The 17,956-nt window shown below is 35.8% G+C and overlaps 1 protein-coding gene across 1 annotated transcript in view; it reads left to right on the top strand.

Moving 5' to 3' along the window:
* The first annotated feature begins 13,782 nt into the window (after positions 1–13,782).
* The window catches only part of LOC121421906, a 142,507-nt gene continuing 138,333 nt past the window's right edge, over positions 13,783–17,956 (top strand). The window contains 5 exon segments of the mRNA XM_041616707.1: positions 13,783–13,985; positions 14,606–14,707; positions 15,970–16,098; positions 17,085–17,192; positions 17,765–17,889. Coding sequence (XP_041472641.1) covers positions 16,014–16,098; positions 17,085–17,192; positions 17,765–17,889 — 318 coding nt within the window. The 5' untranslated portion in view covers positions 13,783–13,985; positions 14,606–14,707; positions 15,970–16,013.

Raw genomic sequence — 17,956 nt, forward strand, 5'->3', positions numbered from 1 at the left:
TTGTGACTCTCGCCTTGAAACCAGATGGTAGTCTATTTGAATCACACCCTGGTTTGGTGTCCTTTGGCAAGGCGTTAATCGAGAGAGAGAGAGAGGGGGGGGAGACAAGTGCCGTGGGGGGGCTTGGTGGTCTTCAGCCTCCCCCACTTTTGTTTTCCAAAACCATGTAAAAAAAAACACCCCGTCAAAATGACTATCTGAATGTGATTTATTTGACCTGATCACCCCCCCCCCCTCTTTCGAAACCGTTTCGCAGCCTCTGAGAAAGAGACAGTGATATAGATAGAGGGAGAGAGAGAAATAGAGAGAGAGAGAGAGTGAGAGAGTGAGAGGGGGGGGGATGCGTGTTTCTTCAACTCCCGATGCTTCTAGGAGAATGATTACATGTTCAACCAATTAGAAATACGCATTTGGGCGTTGTGTTTTGTTTTCTGTAGTTGCATTTGAATACGACTCTCCCCGCAACAGGATGCCCGGTGAGAAAGTATCATTTTCAAACCCTCATCATATGTGTCGTTGTTTAGCTGATGACGGTTGTTAGTGGTTGGTCACCGGTGAACACGTTCTGTTATCCATCTATTATCAGCCACATGAGTGTACTTTGCGAGATTTAAGACGCAAACCCCGGGGACGCAAACCTTACTTTCAGCTCTACATATTTTAGCCATTACATTACATCGCCTGTCCGTATTCTCGATTCTTCTCATCTTCAAAATTCATCTTAACTACATTTCAAACAAAAAAAGAAGAAGAAAAAAGTAGAACATTGAGAGGGTGACTGACGTCACAATGTATTATTGTTGAAGTGTGACCAGTGACGACATGTTAAAAAAACTTTTCAGACTTCTTTTCGGCGTCGTGGTGTGTATATTTCCACGCGGTAAGTATTTTTTTTGTTCCTCATTTGATTTTGTTTTTCACTCAAGCAAGTTAAATGAATGATCTCGTTTCGTCCCTCGTAAAATAAACGAATAAGATGATATGGAACAAGGACCAAAGTATTGTGTGACCAATACTGGGAGAATAGTTTTCAGAACTGAAGTAGTTTCCCTGTGTAAATATACCTATATTATTATTATTATTATTTCATTTCATTTCGTTTATTTCCACAATAACAGCAAAGATAATTATTTTACAACAGAAATGTGAGTATAGAATAAATTAACAATTAGAAATATTGAAATAGTTCACAAAGGTCCAGTACACAGATATAATGTATAATTGAATTTTAGAAAGTTCAGTTTTAACTTAAATGCTAGCTGTATATTGTGGGGGAAACCTTGGAAAGCGAAGCTTGTAATTCAGGTTCCCCAAAATAATATTACAGTATCATTAATTAATGAAAATGGTATAAAAAGATACAAACTAGACGGGACGATACAAGACTACACTAAACGGGACAAGTACATCAGAACAACTCAAGCACAAACATGGGACAATGAACAGCCTCCTGCAGGAAAATCATAGTGTAACATTATAGTTATTTATCAGTGTAGTCTTAAGCTTATGTTTGAACGAAAATAAGCTTGGTGTCAGTTTTAAAGATTCATCTAGAGAATTCCAAAAATGGGGACCAGTATAAACAATAGTCTTCTGTTTGTAAAAAGTTCTGAGCTTCGGAAGATGGAAAGATGACGATAATCTGGTGGGGTAGCTGTGCAAAATCTCGTTTCTTAAAAACAGTAAACTTAAGGAAGTTGGCAGCTCTCCTTGGTTTAACTGAAACATAAAGCAGCCCAGGCGAAGAGAGTACAAATCCTGTATTTTTAAAACTTTATTGGAGAAGAACAATTGATCTGAGTGAGCTAATCTGTGTTTATGACAAATGATTCTCATTATTCTTTTCTGTGTAAGTAGTAGTCTATCCAACTGATTTCTAAAAGAACTGCCCCAAGCTAATATCCCATAATTTAAGTAAGAAAGAATAAGGGTATTATACAAATTTGATAAAACGTTTGGAGGCAAAAAAGTTTTTAGTTTGTTTATGACGCCAACATTTCTAGATAAAAGTTTTGATAAATACGTAATGTGCGGCTTCCATGAAAATTTGTTATCTATATATAGACCAAGAAATTTCGTTGAATCGACAATATCGATTAAAATATTATTAAGAAAGACGTTCCTGGGTAGAGCTGTGATTGAATTACTAAAAAGCATGCACTGGGTCTTTGCAACATTTAAAGAAAGTTTGTTACAACAGATCCATTCATGAATACATCTGAGTTCAGTATTTACTATGTTTACAAGAGTATCAGGATTTTTATGTGAAAAGAAAACACTGGTGTCATCTGCATATAATATGAAAGGCAAATCATTGTTAATGCTGAAAATTATCCCGTATACACAGTGTGTTGCTGAAGATGCGATTGTTATTGAAGATGTTATTGTTAGAATACTTAACCGGCCTTTCACACGGTAAAAAAAGAAAAATCGAAATTTGAATGATGATTCCAGTGAAAAATAAGGCTAATGGCGATATTTAGCGCGTGTTAAACCAAACTAGAATCACAACGTTAATCACAATCACGAATTCAAATTTCACTCCGGATGTGAATTCCAGTTAAGTTTCACTCAAATTAAGGTACGAATTTTCCGTGCGAAACATGTGAAAGGTCCGATGATTCTCAAGACGAATTGCAAACATCATTACAATGATGATTCAAGATTCATGCGTGAAAAAGCCCTAGAGTTAATGCGAAGATAATCTAAAACACTGGACACCTCAGTGTGTTCAAACGTGTATTCAAAATGTTGCTCCGTGAGTATGTACTGAAATTTTGTACAGTGTGAAGGGATATCACATTGTTTCCCCCACACTGTGAACACGTATTGATAGACGATTCGAATATTTCGGAAATATTAAGTTCTGCAGTGCGTTTCAAAAAATGTTTACTCTTTGAAAAAGCCCTGGGAATTAAAAAAATATACAATGTGGGTAATTTTTTCACATATAATCTTGGGGTTGGGTCTCATCTATCCAATGGAAGTAAAAGTTTTGACAGAATGTTACGCTTGAGTGAGCACTGTCCATTTTTGTAAAGCTCGCAGAAATCTGTTTGCGCAGAATGCTCGTTTTCAGGCTGTGTCAAGGGAAAAGGGCGAAATCCAATTTACCCTACGAAACCTTTCTCATACATTTTCCTTGCCTTTTTAGTCCATTGAAATAAAACGGATACATACAAGCATTTTCTAACAATTTTGCCTCCCAAATTGAAATTTAAACACGTAATAAGCACAACCTTTACCCTTTTTGTGCCAGTTGGATCTGAGGACATAACTGAATCTGAACAAAAACTTATACCAGACATCTCCAGCATTTTTTTTTTTACTAAGTTCTTATAACTTAAGGTGAGTTTACATATCATTTTTCATTTAATACTTGTTTTTCCACACTTTTCAAAAGCTTGACAATGAATAATAAAATGAAAACCAAGCGTAAGCAATTTCATGTAAATCACAGCTCAGTGCAAAGCAAATATCGTCACGATAGCCTCTGTGTGTGGGGGAGTGGGGTGGGGCGCAATGCACTCTTTGAAGTGTTTTGGGCAAGGAAACAAGTTAAAATGTAAAAGAAATCTTCAAATCAATTTTACTAGCTAAATTCCACGTGTTCTTCATGATAAATGACTACTTTTGTTGGGATAACTATTTTAAAGGTCTGCGCAAATCATTTATTCACTAACTTTTCAAAAGTCAGTGGTGATTGATTTGATTTGATTTATTGATTGCTCACTCAAGCGGAAATATTTTTCGACAGTTATATCGTCATTTGCTTAAATGGATCTGTACAAATGTTAAAAAATGGATAAACCCTCAGGATATTAAAATGTATACTTTTACAGAATTTTTTTCTAAGTGAAAACTTTTTTGATAAGCACTGTAGAAATCTGATCTGGTTCTATAGATAAAAGTTCAAGTAATTATAAACTTTTAACGATTTATCTAAAACAACCCTTTAAATCTAGCTACCTGTCTTGTTTCATGTTATCAAAATATGTTTTATTTATCCATCCAAGTTATTATACATGTCAGTTCAATGTTCATGTTACTACTAGTAACATAATGATTAGGATCATTTCCATAAAGAAAATCGATGTATTCAATATTGTTCATACTGATGAAATAACACCAAGGAATAAAAAAAAAGTCGTGTGGGCACTTTTAAGATACATGTGACCCTAAAATAAGCATGAATAATTCTCCTGTGGAGATTAATGCGACACGTCACAGTAAATGGAAGGAAACTGGGATGGTGTTTTCGGTCAATTTTTTTTAAACTTGTGTAAGCACTAAAATAATAAGAAATTTGGAGTGATTTTTTTTCGGACATCATTTTTAAATATGTCACAGATACAGGTGGCAAATTGCATATATATCATTCGTATCCTTTACAAATCACAAGAGAATCACGATTTCTTTTAAGAAGGGCTGAAATTCTAAAAAGGTCAAGCGATATGCATACTTTCTGGAGTTTGAGGTTTCTGCGATATCTGTTTGCACACATCTTCTGTCATATTGATTCATGATCTGGAACGTGAGTAAAAATAATGGAAAACAGTCTTAGTACTGTTTACCCTAGAATTGAACCACCCCGTGAGAGCTGACCCCCGTCTTGCAAAGAGTTACGATTATATGATCAACCAAAACTATGGAAAGCCAGGAACGTCAAAATCTAAAATGTATATTTGCTCAAAATATGTATAGATGTGATATATAATCATACATTTAATTGTTTTCTTGAAAATTCAGTATACTTCTCTTTGTTTACAAAGGACAACATACACATTTCCTGGGGAGAAAAATTATGACATTGTTGGATTTCCACATAATTTGAAGTGATCAGATCAATCGTAACTCTTTGTAAGACGGTGCCCTCGTACGTCCCTGTTGTAAGATCAGTATCGCACAGTACGTTCACAATGAGCTGACCTACATGTATATCTACAACTCTAGTTTGTACGTATGCCTAACTTTTACAACTTTTTTATTTTCGTGGTAATCATTCTGCAAGAATCGAATTTCCATGTTTTTTTTATATTTCATCTTTGGGCATGATATCATCATTATAGCATGATAATGTGACCCATATCTACCAATTTATTGTGCAGTAAATGAAATCAAATCTAATAGATTTAACTCAGTGGGTGAGATTTGAAGTTCTTTGTTGGTGTTGGTGTTTGTGTTGGAAGCACAATTTGAATTGTGTTTTCTAGCTCCAAAACCTATTCTGAGTTATATGATCCAGATCTCAATATTGACAGCTTAACACAATCATAGTGAGTGACTTTTTAACACCACCTTCACTATATGTTTGGTGTTATACTTACGCAAAAGTTGATCTAACACCAACACCGACAGGTCAGGAGTGAACCTGAACTCACCCAATGTGTTGACATAAATGACGACTTGAAGATGTGATTAATCCGATAAAATGCGAACATTTAACAGTGAGAAGTTGTAATCAATCAGATATGGATAATACTTCTCATAAATCATTAAAATAAGCACCCAGCGTAAGAGATGATTTAGAATACTGTCAAATCTATCTTAGTAGCAACCTGTCTATTATAAAATCGTGTCATTACTGGCCACCGAAATTGTCTCCCATTTTAAAGGAATATGTGTTATGGACCCTGTCTGTAAGGGCTACCTCTCTACAGTGGTAAGTTTATGTGTTTCTCCCTTGTTGACCTTACAAGACAGGATTGACTTTATATACTACTAGATATAAAGGTTCGGCATAAATAAGACCGGGCCTAACACATAACCTTGAATAAATACGTTGGGAGAAAGTGTGGATGTATGATCTGCCACTATTCCGTGGTAGCACGATGGCGTCGTCCAAACGAGGACTCCTATATATGATTGTAACCGTTTTACCATGCTCACAGCCTCATCATCGTGATTCATATTTCAAATTATTCAATAAAGAAACGATAATGAATCAGGATAACATTAATGACGATGACGATGATGAAGATAATGATGATGACGATGATGATGATAATGATGATAATGGTGATGGTGGTGGTGATGATGATGATGGTGAAGGTGGTGGTGGTGGTGATGATGATGGTGGTGGTGGTGATGATGATGATGATGGTGGTGGTGGTGGTGATGATGATGACGGCAAGATGAATTTAGAATAATGATGATAACAATAATGGAAATGATATTAATGATTAGAAAAATTTAAACAAAGAAATGATAGAAACAATCACAATTAAAATTGAATATCATTTCGGGGAGTAAATTATTCTGCTGTACATTCATGATTTAATAGCTTTCTAGTGAATACTTTCCCAAGCATCTTTCCATAGGATACAGAATCTATGTTCCATTGCTAATTTCAAAATAATTATGAGCCTTTTAAGGTTGCTACCCTTTTAGCCTAAATTCTACACCATGTTTGAATGTACATGAATGGAACCTAACACATTTATAAAACCCTGCCTTGAAAACAAAAAACCTCGTGATGCTGTGAAATTTATAGTGATTGCCGTTAATGTAACAAACCAACGTCAAATGTTTAAATACTGTAACTATTACATACATTATTTCGCGGTCATTAAGGTGTAAACAATGACAGGTCCCATTAGTATAGAGTTGGTGCAAGGTTGTTGCTTGTAAAAGCTATCTTAATGGCTTTCAAGGTACCTGTACTGTCATTTTACCGTGGAATCTGTCCATGGCCTTTATCAAATGGTTGATGTTTCGTTTTTAAATAGGAATGACTCCCCACGTCTGTTGAACTTTTATTATTTTTGTAAAATACTCATCTTCGTTTAACAGGATCAGGGTGTGTCGATAATGCTCGACTTAAAATAACATTGAATGGTTTTGTGGGGATGTGAGCTGTGAAGTCATTATCATGATTATTATCATTACTATATTTCTGAAAAGGTTTTCATTATTTCTCTCATGAATACGTACAAGTCATTTTCAGCAAAAGACTACAAATTCATCATATTATGCTAATACGTGTACATAGTGTTAATGAGAAATAGCAAGAAAAAAAGATAAAAAACGATTATTCAGCATCGAGCTATCACCAATGTAATAACGCATCAAACAATTCATAGTATTCTAAATGAAGTCACAACAAGATCATATGCAGTCAGTAGCGTATCTACGGGGGTGGGTAGCGGGGCACCTGCCCCCCCCCCCATCGGATGGCCAACAAAAAGGGGAAAAGGAGGAAGGAAGAAAGAAAAAACGTAGTGGGTTAGAAGAAATTATTGTACATTATATTATATAATTTTTATCATATTGTATAATATTATCCAAAAATATTTTTTCGTGACTTTATGAAACATAATTTGCTTAGGGCCTATGTGTTTATCATTCCTCGTGCTCTCATTGTCTGTTTAATGAGATCATGTTGTACCAAAAGATCTCATTTTCTAGTCAATATAAACCAAATTATATATTTCCTCGCACTTCGAGTTCCTGTTTTATGTAGTGACATATGCTTCTCTTTTTAAGGACAACTTAAGGGATGGCCCCTTTTAAAGTCTGAATATCGATTATGTTCAATACATTTAACATTAATAAATAAACATAAAACATTTCCAGTCTTACGTTTGCATTTGTGGGTTGGTCAGATATGTCTGATCTTCATAAATTCCTTTAAATGTCACTTTTTCTGGTCTGATTAACAAATATTTTTAGCTTGCGCTTCGTGCTCGCATTTTGGTTAGTAAAATACGTATGGTCTTAGTGTATTCCTTCATACAAGTTTTAGAATGCCCCTCTCCAGGTCTGAATTTCAAAAGTCTTCAGCTCGCGCTAATATTTGATTAGTGAGATACTTATCATGCTCATGATTACAATGAATACAAAAAGTGCTTCATGTGTTTAGGTGTATTCAGCAAGCGCTTGGGGCTGGTATTATTATGGTTAGATATTCATGCTCCTCATAAATTCCTAAATATAGTTCCTAAAATGTCCCCGTTTGGGATCAATATATACAAAAAAAAATCAGCTCGCGCTTCGCGCTCTCATTATTTTTTTACTGACACATGTACGTAATATCATGATTAAAAATTTGATCATAATGTCCCTTTTGGTGGTCTGAACATCATCTATTAGGTTAACATACTTGGCAATTGAGCTCACTTCGCTTGGTCGACTAAGTGGTCGACTCAAGATATTTTCATATTCTTGCACATATGCCCAGAAAAATTCGATTACAATTTAGATCGATATAGTTTTCTGACATCTGTGAACTCCTTTTCATTTATTTTGTTTGAAATAAAATTCCTTCGAGGTTATTTTAAATTATTTTACTCATTTCCTTCATCAGTTTTCCCTCCTCGTGAAACAAAATTAATATCGAATACTGTTTGTGATCTCTGCTTTATGCTGCAAACAAATTTGTTTTTTAAATGTTATGACTCTTAAAGGGGAGGGGGGCACGGCCCCTACCTGGATTCGCCACTGCACATGAGCAATTAAACATTTAACCTAATTATTCATACGGTATTCATCACATCCACTTAATGAGAGACAAGAGAGAAGCCTCCATCAGTCTTTGCTATTTATATTTTATAATCGAATGCGCAATATCACTGTTTAACTAAATGTCAGCTTAACACGAATGAGGTTAATAATGCTTAATTTTCTTGATGAAATGGGGGCAGAGACAACCAATCCCTATGATGTATCAAGTAGTGGTTAAAGGAGGGTAATAAAAAGAAAACAGAGGGAGGAAAGAAAAATAGTATCTGTCAGATAGATCCTAGTCGTCATACTCTAATGTTTGTTCATTTCTATAGCCTTTTGTAGGTAAATATTTGCAACTATTGAATTTACTATGGTCACACTTAAGTGGAGATTTCTATTTTGGAGCCCCAAACTTTTCGAAAGTGATGCTCCTCTAGAAAGCTAAAACGACTGTATTCTTATTAAGAAGTATCCTTGTTTAAAATAAATGCCAGTTGTGGTAACGATTACAAAATGACTTCGAACTGAATCCAATAAAATGGCAACCCAAGTGTTTGTGTGTATAAATAAAAAAAAATGTGTTCCCAATGACTTTTGGATCAAAATGTGTAATTGCTGAGAAATCAGCAAAATAAACACGGAATTTCATAAAATGTCAGGCATTTCTCCATGTAATATTAAGACACTGTCCCACTTATGCCTTTTAGGGTGCCCAGTGAACATTAGAATTATCGGTTGTCAGCTAAAATTTCATGATTCATAAAGATAAGTTTATTTTAATGTACCAGAACCAAATCTATGTTAATATTGTGACAATTTACCTTGAATTTAAAGACTTTCTCATGCAATAATTGTTTGCTACAAATCCTTTTTTCACCGTTAACCGCCCGATTTTAAATAAACTCTATCTCACTTATTTTTATATTAAATTTGGCAATCACCGTGTAGATGAAATTTTTTATGCTTCTTCTTTATTCTCCTCCTTTTTATCTACTTCTTCTTCTTTTTCTTTGTTCTTATCTTTTTTTCTTCTTCTCTTTTTTTCGTCTCCTTCTCCTTCCTCTCCTTCTTCTTCTTCTCCGTCTTCTTCTTCTTCTCCGTCTTCTTCTTATTCTTCTTCTTCTTTTTCTCCTTCCTCCTCCTCCGCTCCTTCTTGTTTCTTCTTCTTCTTCCTTTTCTTCTTTTTCTTCCTCATCCACTCATCATTATAATTATTATCATCATCAATACAATTCACATTAGTGTTACCAATATCATTATTATTATTATCATTATTATTAATCATTTTAATTCCTCTTCAATTTTTTATCTACTTTTTTCTTCATCCTGTTTAAAATGTCGGGCAACACACTATCCAATGTATTGGGTTGTATGTTGGTTAACATAATATATATATATATATATCCTTGGCAATTATTATCCAATTGAGCAAATTTATTACCCAACTATTAGTTTTTATTGCCCATTTTGGACAGATTTCAACCAATAGTTGTGTAGACAGTATGTTGTCAAAGGTTTGTTGAAAGTTGGGCATTTTTGCCCAATTATTTTAAGAGTGTATAATGATCACCAGTTTATTTTCCCTTCTCTTATACTCTGTCATTTGCAATATCACTTCAGTGGAAAAATATCCTGTCATTTATTTATTATTCATCTGTAAATTAAGTATGATCACCTTTTTAGATTCATTCTACTCTTGTCATCGACCGATCATTAGGATTGCTTTTAATAACGACTTTTTTAATGGAAATAAATCCAATATATTCGCCAAAGCTGTATCTTATGGTTGAGTTGTCAAAAAGACACCAAATATCATAAAATGTCTTTTTACATATGTCCTCCAATCAAATTCATTACATCTAAATCTAATCTCGCGCTCCATTTCAGTAAATCGTGCCCATAGTTAAATCACAAAAATTAGCAATGTTGTCGTGAGTCTTATCAAACACCGTAAAAGTGATTGCTTTGAGACTAACATGAAAGGATTCTGTAATAAAATCATTTGTCTAATGAAGCCATGTGATTGACATCGAGTGATTTCATTTAATGTGTACATAATGAGAAACCGGTTTTATGACAGCTCTACAAATAGACTCTTAATAATATCAATCTCGTGCAACGAGGGCACGGCATTGGTGGACTGGACATGCGCAGAACAGTTTAAATAGTATCCCATGGTGAAAGCAACAATCGCTTCATTTTACCAAAAATCTTAAACCTCATATTCCTGTCTTTTAGAATAGACGGTGGTCTTAATGTTACTTTATAATTTTATCGGCCCACATGAAAAGTAATCATATTCCCTGACTTAAAGTAAACAAAACCATGCACCCACTTTCATAAACCATCCCTTTCATCACGTTATTCATCTCGAATTTCTTTCAATTTTGAAAAACAAGTGGATCTTAAACCATCGTTGTAATGATGATTGCTATTGTAATCGTGACTGTGATTAGCGTGCGTGAATCGGTTTCACACTTGCTAAATATTCGTCATTAGTCTTATTTTTGACCGGAATATTCAATCAAATAACATTTCTTTACCGTGTGAAAGGGTGGTAAATCAAACTAAAAAATTATTACGAACCATCTGTATCATTATTTCAAAGTCATGCCACCGAAGCCGAGAGCAAGTCGATATCAAATCTAATATTTTTTTCATGACAGTTCTACCGGTCGGCTATATTGTTTTTTATTTTTGTATTAAAATTTACCTTTGTTTTCCGTCAGAATTTCCAAATGTCAATTTGGTGAACGTATGTATTGTTAACTTGTCTATTTGTATTTTGTCGGAAATTGTAAACACATACACACACACACACACAAATCTAATGGAAGCAACGCACAATCACGTATTTAGTTCATTGAGTAAAACTCAAGTTAAATCACTCTCATACTCTTAGATTTGAGCATCTAAACAATGGCACCTAGCCTACTCTGTGAATAGACTGTGAAAACTAAAATTTTGAGGGTTCCATAGTGTGAAATCACGATCACGCCGTTAGATTTAAGCATAAGCCTATAAACAGAGACACTTAGCCTACTATGTGATTAGACTCTGAATACCCATTATAGTGGACTATGTGAAAAAAGTTATTTACACTGTTGAAATGCTGAAATTCAACAGTGTGAAGATATTTTCACACTCTGGACACCTCGACAGTGTGACTGTTCACTTGGTTGACTATATGAACATGTGATCCACACTGTCGACATGCTCAAATTTGTCAGTGTCAAGTTGAACCTATGTACCATGGAAGCGCTGTGGTGTAGCGGTTCTGACTCTCGCCTTGTAATCAGAGGGTCGTGTGTTTGAATCCCACCATGTCCTAGCGTCCTTTGACAAGGCGTCAATCCACACTTTGCCACTCTCATCCAGGTTTTAATTGGGTACCGGTAGGAAACAACCGTCATTATGGTTAGCTTAGCAAGTGTGCGTCTATACTATACTAACATGCTGCTTGAAATGATATGAATCCAGTGACCGGGTAATAACAACTGTGAAGCGCTTTGAGCAGTCGTAGAATGATAAAGCCTACATAAATGCCAATAATTATTACTATTATTATTGTCATATGAACACACTTTGTTTTTTCCAGTAGGGTAAGCACACTGTAAGCACAAAGAAAAGTTAGTAAACATATTGTAAACATACTTTGAGTGCACTGTAAACACACGATGAATACATAAACACACTGTGAATATTCTGTAAACACACTGTGAATCTTCTGTAAACACACTGTAAGCATACTGTTAACACAATGTGAACATACTGTAAACACACGATGAACATACTGTAAACACGCGATGAACAAACTGTGAACACACTGTAAACACTCTGTGAACATACTGTGAACACACGATGAACAAACTGTGATCACACTGTAAACATACTGTGAACACACTTTAAACATACTCTAAATACACTGTAAACACACGATGATCAAACTGTGAACACACTTTGAACACTCTTTAAACACACTGTGAACACAATGTGAACACACTTTAAACATACTGTAAACACACTTTGAACACACTGTAAACATACTGTGAACACACTTGAAACATACTCTAAATACACCGTAAACACACTTTAAACATACTACAGACACACTGTGAACACACCGTAAACACACTGTGAACATACTGTAAACACACGATGAACAAACTGTGAACACACTGTAATCACTGTGAACACACTTTGAACACTCTTTAAACATACTGTAAACACACTGTGAACACACCATAAACACACGGTGAATACACTTTGAACATACTGTAAACACACTCTGAACACACTGTAAACACACGATAAAAACACTGTAAACACAATGTAAGCATACTGAAAACACACAGTGAATACACTGTGAACACTCTGTAAACACACTGTTAACACAATGTGAACAAAATTTTAGCACACTGTAAACACACTGTGAACATACCATAAACACACTGTGAGCATAATGTGAACAAAATTTGAAGATACTCTTAACACTGTGAACACACTTTGAACACTCTTTAAACACACTGTCAACACAATGTGAACACACTTTAAACATACTGTAAACACACTGAACACACCATAAACACACTGTGAACACAAGGTGAATACACTTTGAATATACTGTAAACACACTCTAAATACTTTGTAAACACGCGATAAACACACTGTTAACACAATGTAAGCATACTGAAAACACACAGTGAATACACTGTGAACACTCTGTAAACACACTGTGAACACAATGTGAACACACTTTGAACATACTGGAAATACGGCACCTATGCCCGTGAGCAAAGCATTTAATCTACAATGCCCTTTTATATTGCTTTCAAATAAATGAAATGCTATATGCATTCTTGGTAACTAGGTGTGCACTTGGTTAAAAAAAAAAACGCTGTGAACATATCATAAACACACTGTGAGAACAATGTGAAAAAAATTTGAAGATACTGTAAAACACTGTGAACACACCATAAACACACTGTGAACACAAGGTGTATACACTTTTAACATACTGTAAACACACTCTGAAAACACTGTAAACACACGATAAACACAATGTAAGAATACTGAAAACACACAGTGAATACACTGTGAACACTCTGTAACACACTGTGAACAAAATGTGAACAAAATTTAAGCATACAGTAAAAACACTGTGAACACACTGTAAAACACTGTGAACAAAATGTGAACAAAATTTAAAGATACTGTAAAAACACTGTGAACAAACTGTAAATACACTATGAACACAGTATAAACACACTGTAAATGCACTTTGATCACATTTTGTGACAGTTTGCTCTTCATAGTAGGGTTTGTACTAAGCTCTGTTAATGGGGAACATCGTCTTTATCTTTTTACAGCCCAAGGACAACACGACTGCTACAATATTCTGAAGCCCCGTGAGTGGCATGGAGACGAGGACACGTTTTGCTTATGGGATAACAACTGCCGTACATGCCCGTCCGAGGGTGATTCTGATTATGGCAGTGACATCCTTCCTTTCTATGAGGACTACTTCGTTAACCACACAGGTACAGCGCCCTTTTCAATCCTAGCTTATACATAATAGATGTATATATTGGTTATGTGTTTTTTTATTTGACACTTAAATGAAAGGTTCACTTGGAAAAAAAAATTGTAAAATAGACAGAAAAAGCAAATAAAAAAATATTGCCGAAGGTTTGAGAAAAATCCACCAAAGAGGTGAAAACAGCTTTCCTACCTTTCGTATGGTAAAAAAATCAATGAAATATAATTTCCTCAGAAATTTAAAGAGTGTTCTAATATACGTTTAGTATATCAATAGAAAAATCATTTCACACCCGTTCTTCAAAAAAAAAAAATTATCACGAACCAGAAACAAAATATTTAAATTTTATATTACATAACGTGTGAAGCAGCTGCTCGTTTATGACGTCACATATCCACAATTTGAAGTTGTAATAACTCTCTTAATCTTTAATGGAATTTCTTCAAAACTTAACCATTTTCTGTTTATCATTAATTCTTCCTTTTCATTACAAACTTTTCTACAGGGTGCACTTCCCCCTTTGGAGTTATTGTTTTAATGTTATTATTTACTTAACACATAGATATGTTTGTAGATGTATGTGTTATTTCTGGCTTAATTTGTTTTTTATCACCTTCATAGATGTACCGGGGCAAGTGTGTAAACTGAAACTGCCAGAAGGATACCTCCCCCACTGCAGATATTTCGGATTCTTCGTCCAGTGTGATGTTCACTACTGCAACGGTGGGTATACTTATAGGTCTTGTTCACCCCAGAAGGATGCTGATTTTGATAATAAGAGTGAAATTCGGAATCGAAGGAGCAATCGCTAAGAATTAAGATATTGTTGATTATCTTCGTAATTATATCATTAATATCTGCAATTCGGATAATGATGGTAGCGATGATGATTGTAGATATGATAATTAGGAGTTTTTTCGGGGTTAAGTCTTTTGTCAACAATAATCATGGCAGTATACTAAGTACGACTTCTTGTCATAATGGTGATTAATGGTGATTATATTGATGATGATGATGACGAAGATGATGATGGTGGTGGTGATAACGGTGATAAGGATGATCATAATAATAGCCAATTTTTATATCTCGCTTTTCACAGAATGGCTCAAATCGCGTTACATCTTATTATTACCCAGGTCATTGGATTCATTTCAGTCCTGTACGAAAAGTGCACTATTTCCACTCGCTGGGGAGCATTCCTTGCATTCATCGCAGCCTCGATTATGGCGGTGGCAAATTCACACATACAATATCTTTCGCATATACCCATTTAGCACCTGGGTCGAGAGTGGCAAAGTGTGGATTAACGCCTTGCCAAAGGACGCTAGACCGCGGTGGGATTCGAACACACGACCCTCTGTTTACAAGGCCAGAGTCAGAACCACTACACCACGGCTCTTCATGATCATGATTGTCATCATGGTCATGATCATGGTCATGATCATGGTGGAAGCGCCGTGGTGTAGCGGTTCTGACTCTCGCCTTGTAATCAGAGGGTCGTGTGTTCGAATCCCACCATGGCCTAGCGCCCTTTGGCAAGGAGTCAATCCACACTTTGCCACTCTCACCCAGGTGCTAATTGGGTACCGGTAGGAAACAACCGTCATTGTGGTTGGTTTGGCAATTAAGTTTGTGCCTAACAGGCTGCTTGGAATGCTATGAATCCAGCGACCGGGTAATAATAATTGTGAAGCGCTTTGAACAGTTGTAGATTGATAAAGCGCTATATAAATGCCAATTATTATTATGGTGATGATGAAGACGTGATTGTAGTTATGATGATGTTGGTGATGATGGTGATGATGATGATAATGATGATAGTGAAAATGACCGTGGTGGTGGTGTTGGTGATACTTGTGATGATTATGATGAGGATGATAATAATGATGTTGATTTTTGTTTTGTAAGACGGGGATCATAGTTAAGTTGGTAGTATTGATGGATGGTCAAGTATAACTTACAATATTATGTCCATTCTGCTGCAGAGCATGCAGGATGTTACAACAATGAAACCAACGGATCGGACTACATGGGCATAGCGAGATTCACAGAAAGTGGATACAGCTGTTTGACTTGGTCAGACGTAGACCATGGATTCAACGAGACAGAAATAGGTAAGACCAAGTCAGATCTCTGTAGTGAGTTGATAAGTACCAGCAACACATGCAAGCACACACACTAACTCCATAACACACACATGCATCCCACATCCGCACACACCTCCCACTATCACAATCTTTACACACACACACACACAGTGGCGTACCTAGGATTTTCCACAGGGCGGGGGGGGGGGGGTGGGCAAAACCGTACGGCAAAAAAAATTGACAAGCAAAAAAAGGGTCTTCAACCTCAATTAAAGGATATTGTACCAGAAAAAAGTGACAAGCAAAAAAAAGGTTCTTCAAGCTCGTCAGGGGGGGGGGGGGGCAGGGATACGTCCTTTGCATGGGTTGTGACTCATCAGGGGGACAGACTGCCCCCCCCCCGTAGGTACGCGAGTGAATACACACACCACACGTACACACACACAGCATTGTGTATTTTGATTAGCACACATCGTTGGCCTTGCGAGGATATCATTTCATTTTTGTCATAAAATAACGAGGCTAACACCGTCTCTTGTCCTACTAACGAAAATATCTTGAAAGTATAAGGTACATGTAAGTAACGGTGTGTGTTTGTGTGTGGGGTGTGTGTGTGTGGGTGTGTGTGCACGTGATTGTGTGTGTGTGTGTTATAGTAATTGTCTAGTATATACTGGTGTGTATTTCATAAAGCTGTTCGTAAGATAAGAGCGACTTTAAGAACGACTGGTGATCACGGCTGGTGATCTTTTGGGGGTAAATGGTACACCATTGGCGATGCTTTAGCGCGCAAGAAATTTTTTTCGGGCCAACAGGTTCTCGGATGTGCGCGCTCACTCGGCTTGGGCGTACGTACGGAATAGTACGATACGGCGGAGAATATGATTTAATTGAAATCGTCTAGAACTAGACTAGGTTCACCAGTTTTATGAAACGGCCCGCTGATTTGATCGCTTATTGCAGTAAATCAATTGAACGTACCATCTTCTTTTGTATTGTCTTTTTTTCTCAAGAATTAAAGGAGAATTTTTGTCGAAATCCCGACGGAAGTGAGAGACCTTGGTGTTTCTACGCTGACCAGAACGACAGCGTTGGAAGGGACTACTGCCCAGTGCCTGCATGTAAGTTATATGGCTTTTATCAATCGAATTCCTTTTATGAACTATGATTGTTAACGCTATTATTATCTTCATTATTATTATTGCTATTGTTATCAGCATATTACTTTCATCATTATCATCAGTGTTATTATTATTATCATGATTATTACAATCTTAATGCATTATTGTTATTAATGATATCATTATAATTATTATTATTATTATTAGTGGTAGTAGTAGTATTAGTTATAGTTGTAGTAGTATATAGACTACCTAAATAAGGTCTTAACATTCTTAACAATAAATATTGATTAGTCTCAATATAGCATATTTTGAGCAGTTGCAATTACATTCTCATCATTATTGTCGTTTACTTTTATGATCTGTATGCTGTCATGCTAATTGCTATTGTAATAACTAATACCATTATTATTCGGCCTACTATTTTTGTCTAATTATCATAAATTTTAACCATCATTAGTCTGACTATTACTTTCGTCATCATCATCATTATCACCAGCATCATGATTAGGTCTATTAGTATACTTATCATCCTTTTTTTTCATTCCGCAATGTCATTCTCTATTACGAAGGTGCAACGAATGTCCTATCTGACTTTACAAGAATACCAGATACCTATCCTCTGAATCCCTGGACAATGACGTCATACCATAACCTCGGCCTTCTCGTCCCGGATGTAGAGGAGCAATGTGCGCAGGTACGTGCTTGAGTTATTTAAATCCATTTCTGGGCTTGCAAAATCAAAATCTTAGGAGTTACAATTT

This window comes from Lytechinus variegatus, chromosome 9 (assembly GCF_018143015.1).
Source record: "Lytechinus variegatus isolate NC3 chromosome 9, Lvar_3.0, whole genome shotgun sequence".
In the NCBI taxonomy this organism is placed as follows: Eukaryota; Metazoa; Echinodermata; class Echinoidea; order Temnopleuroida; family Toxopneustidae; genus Lytechinus; species Lytechinus variegatus.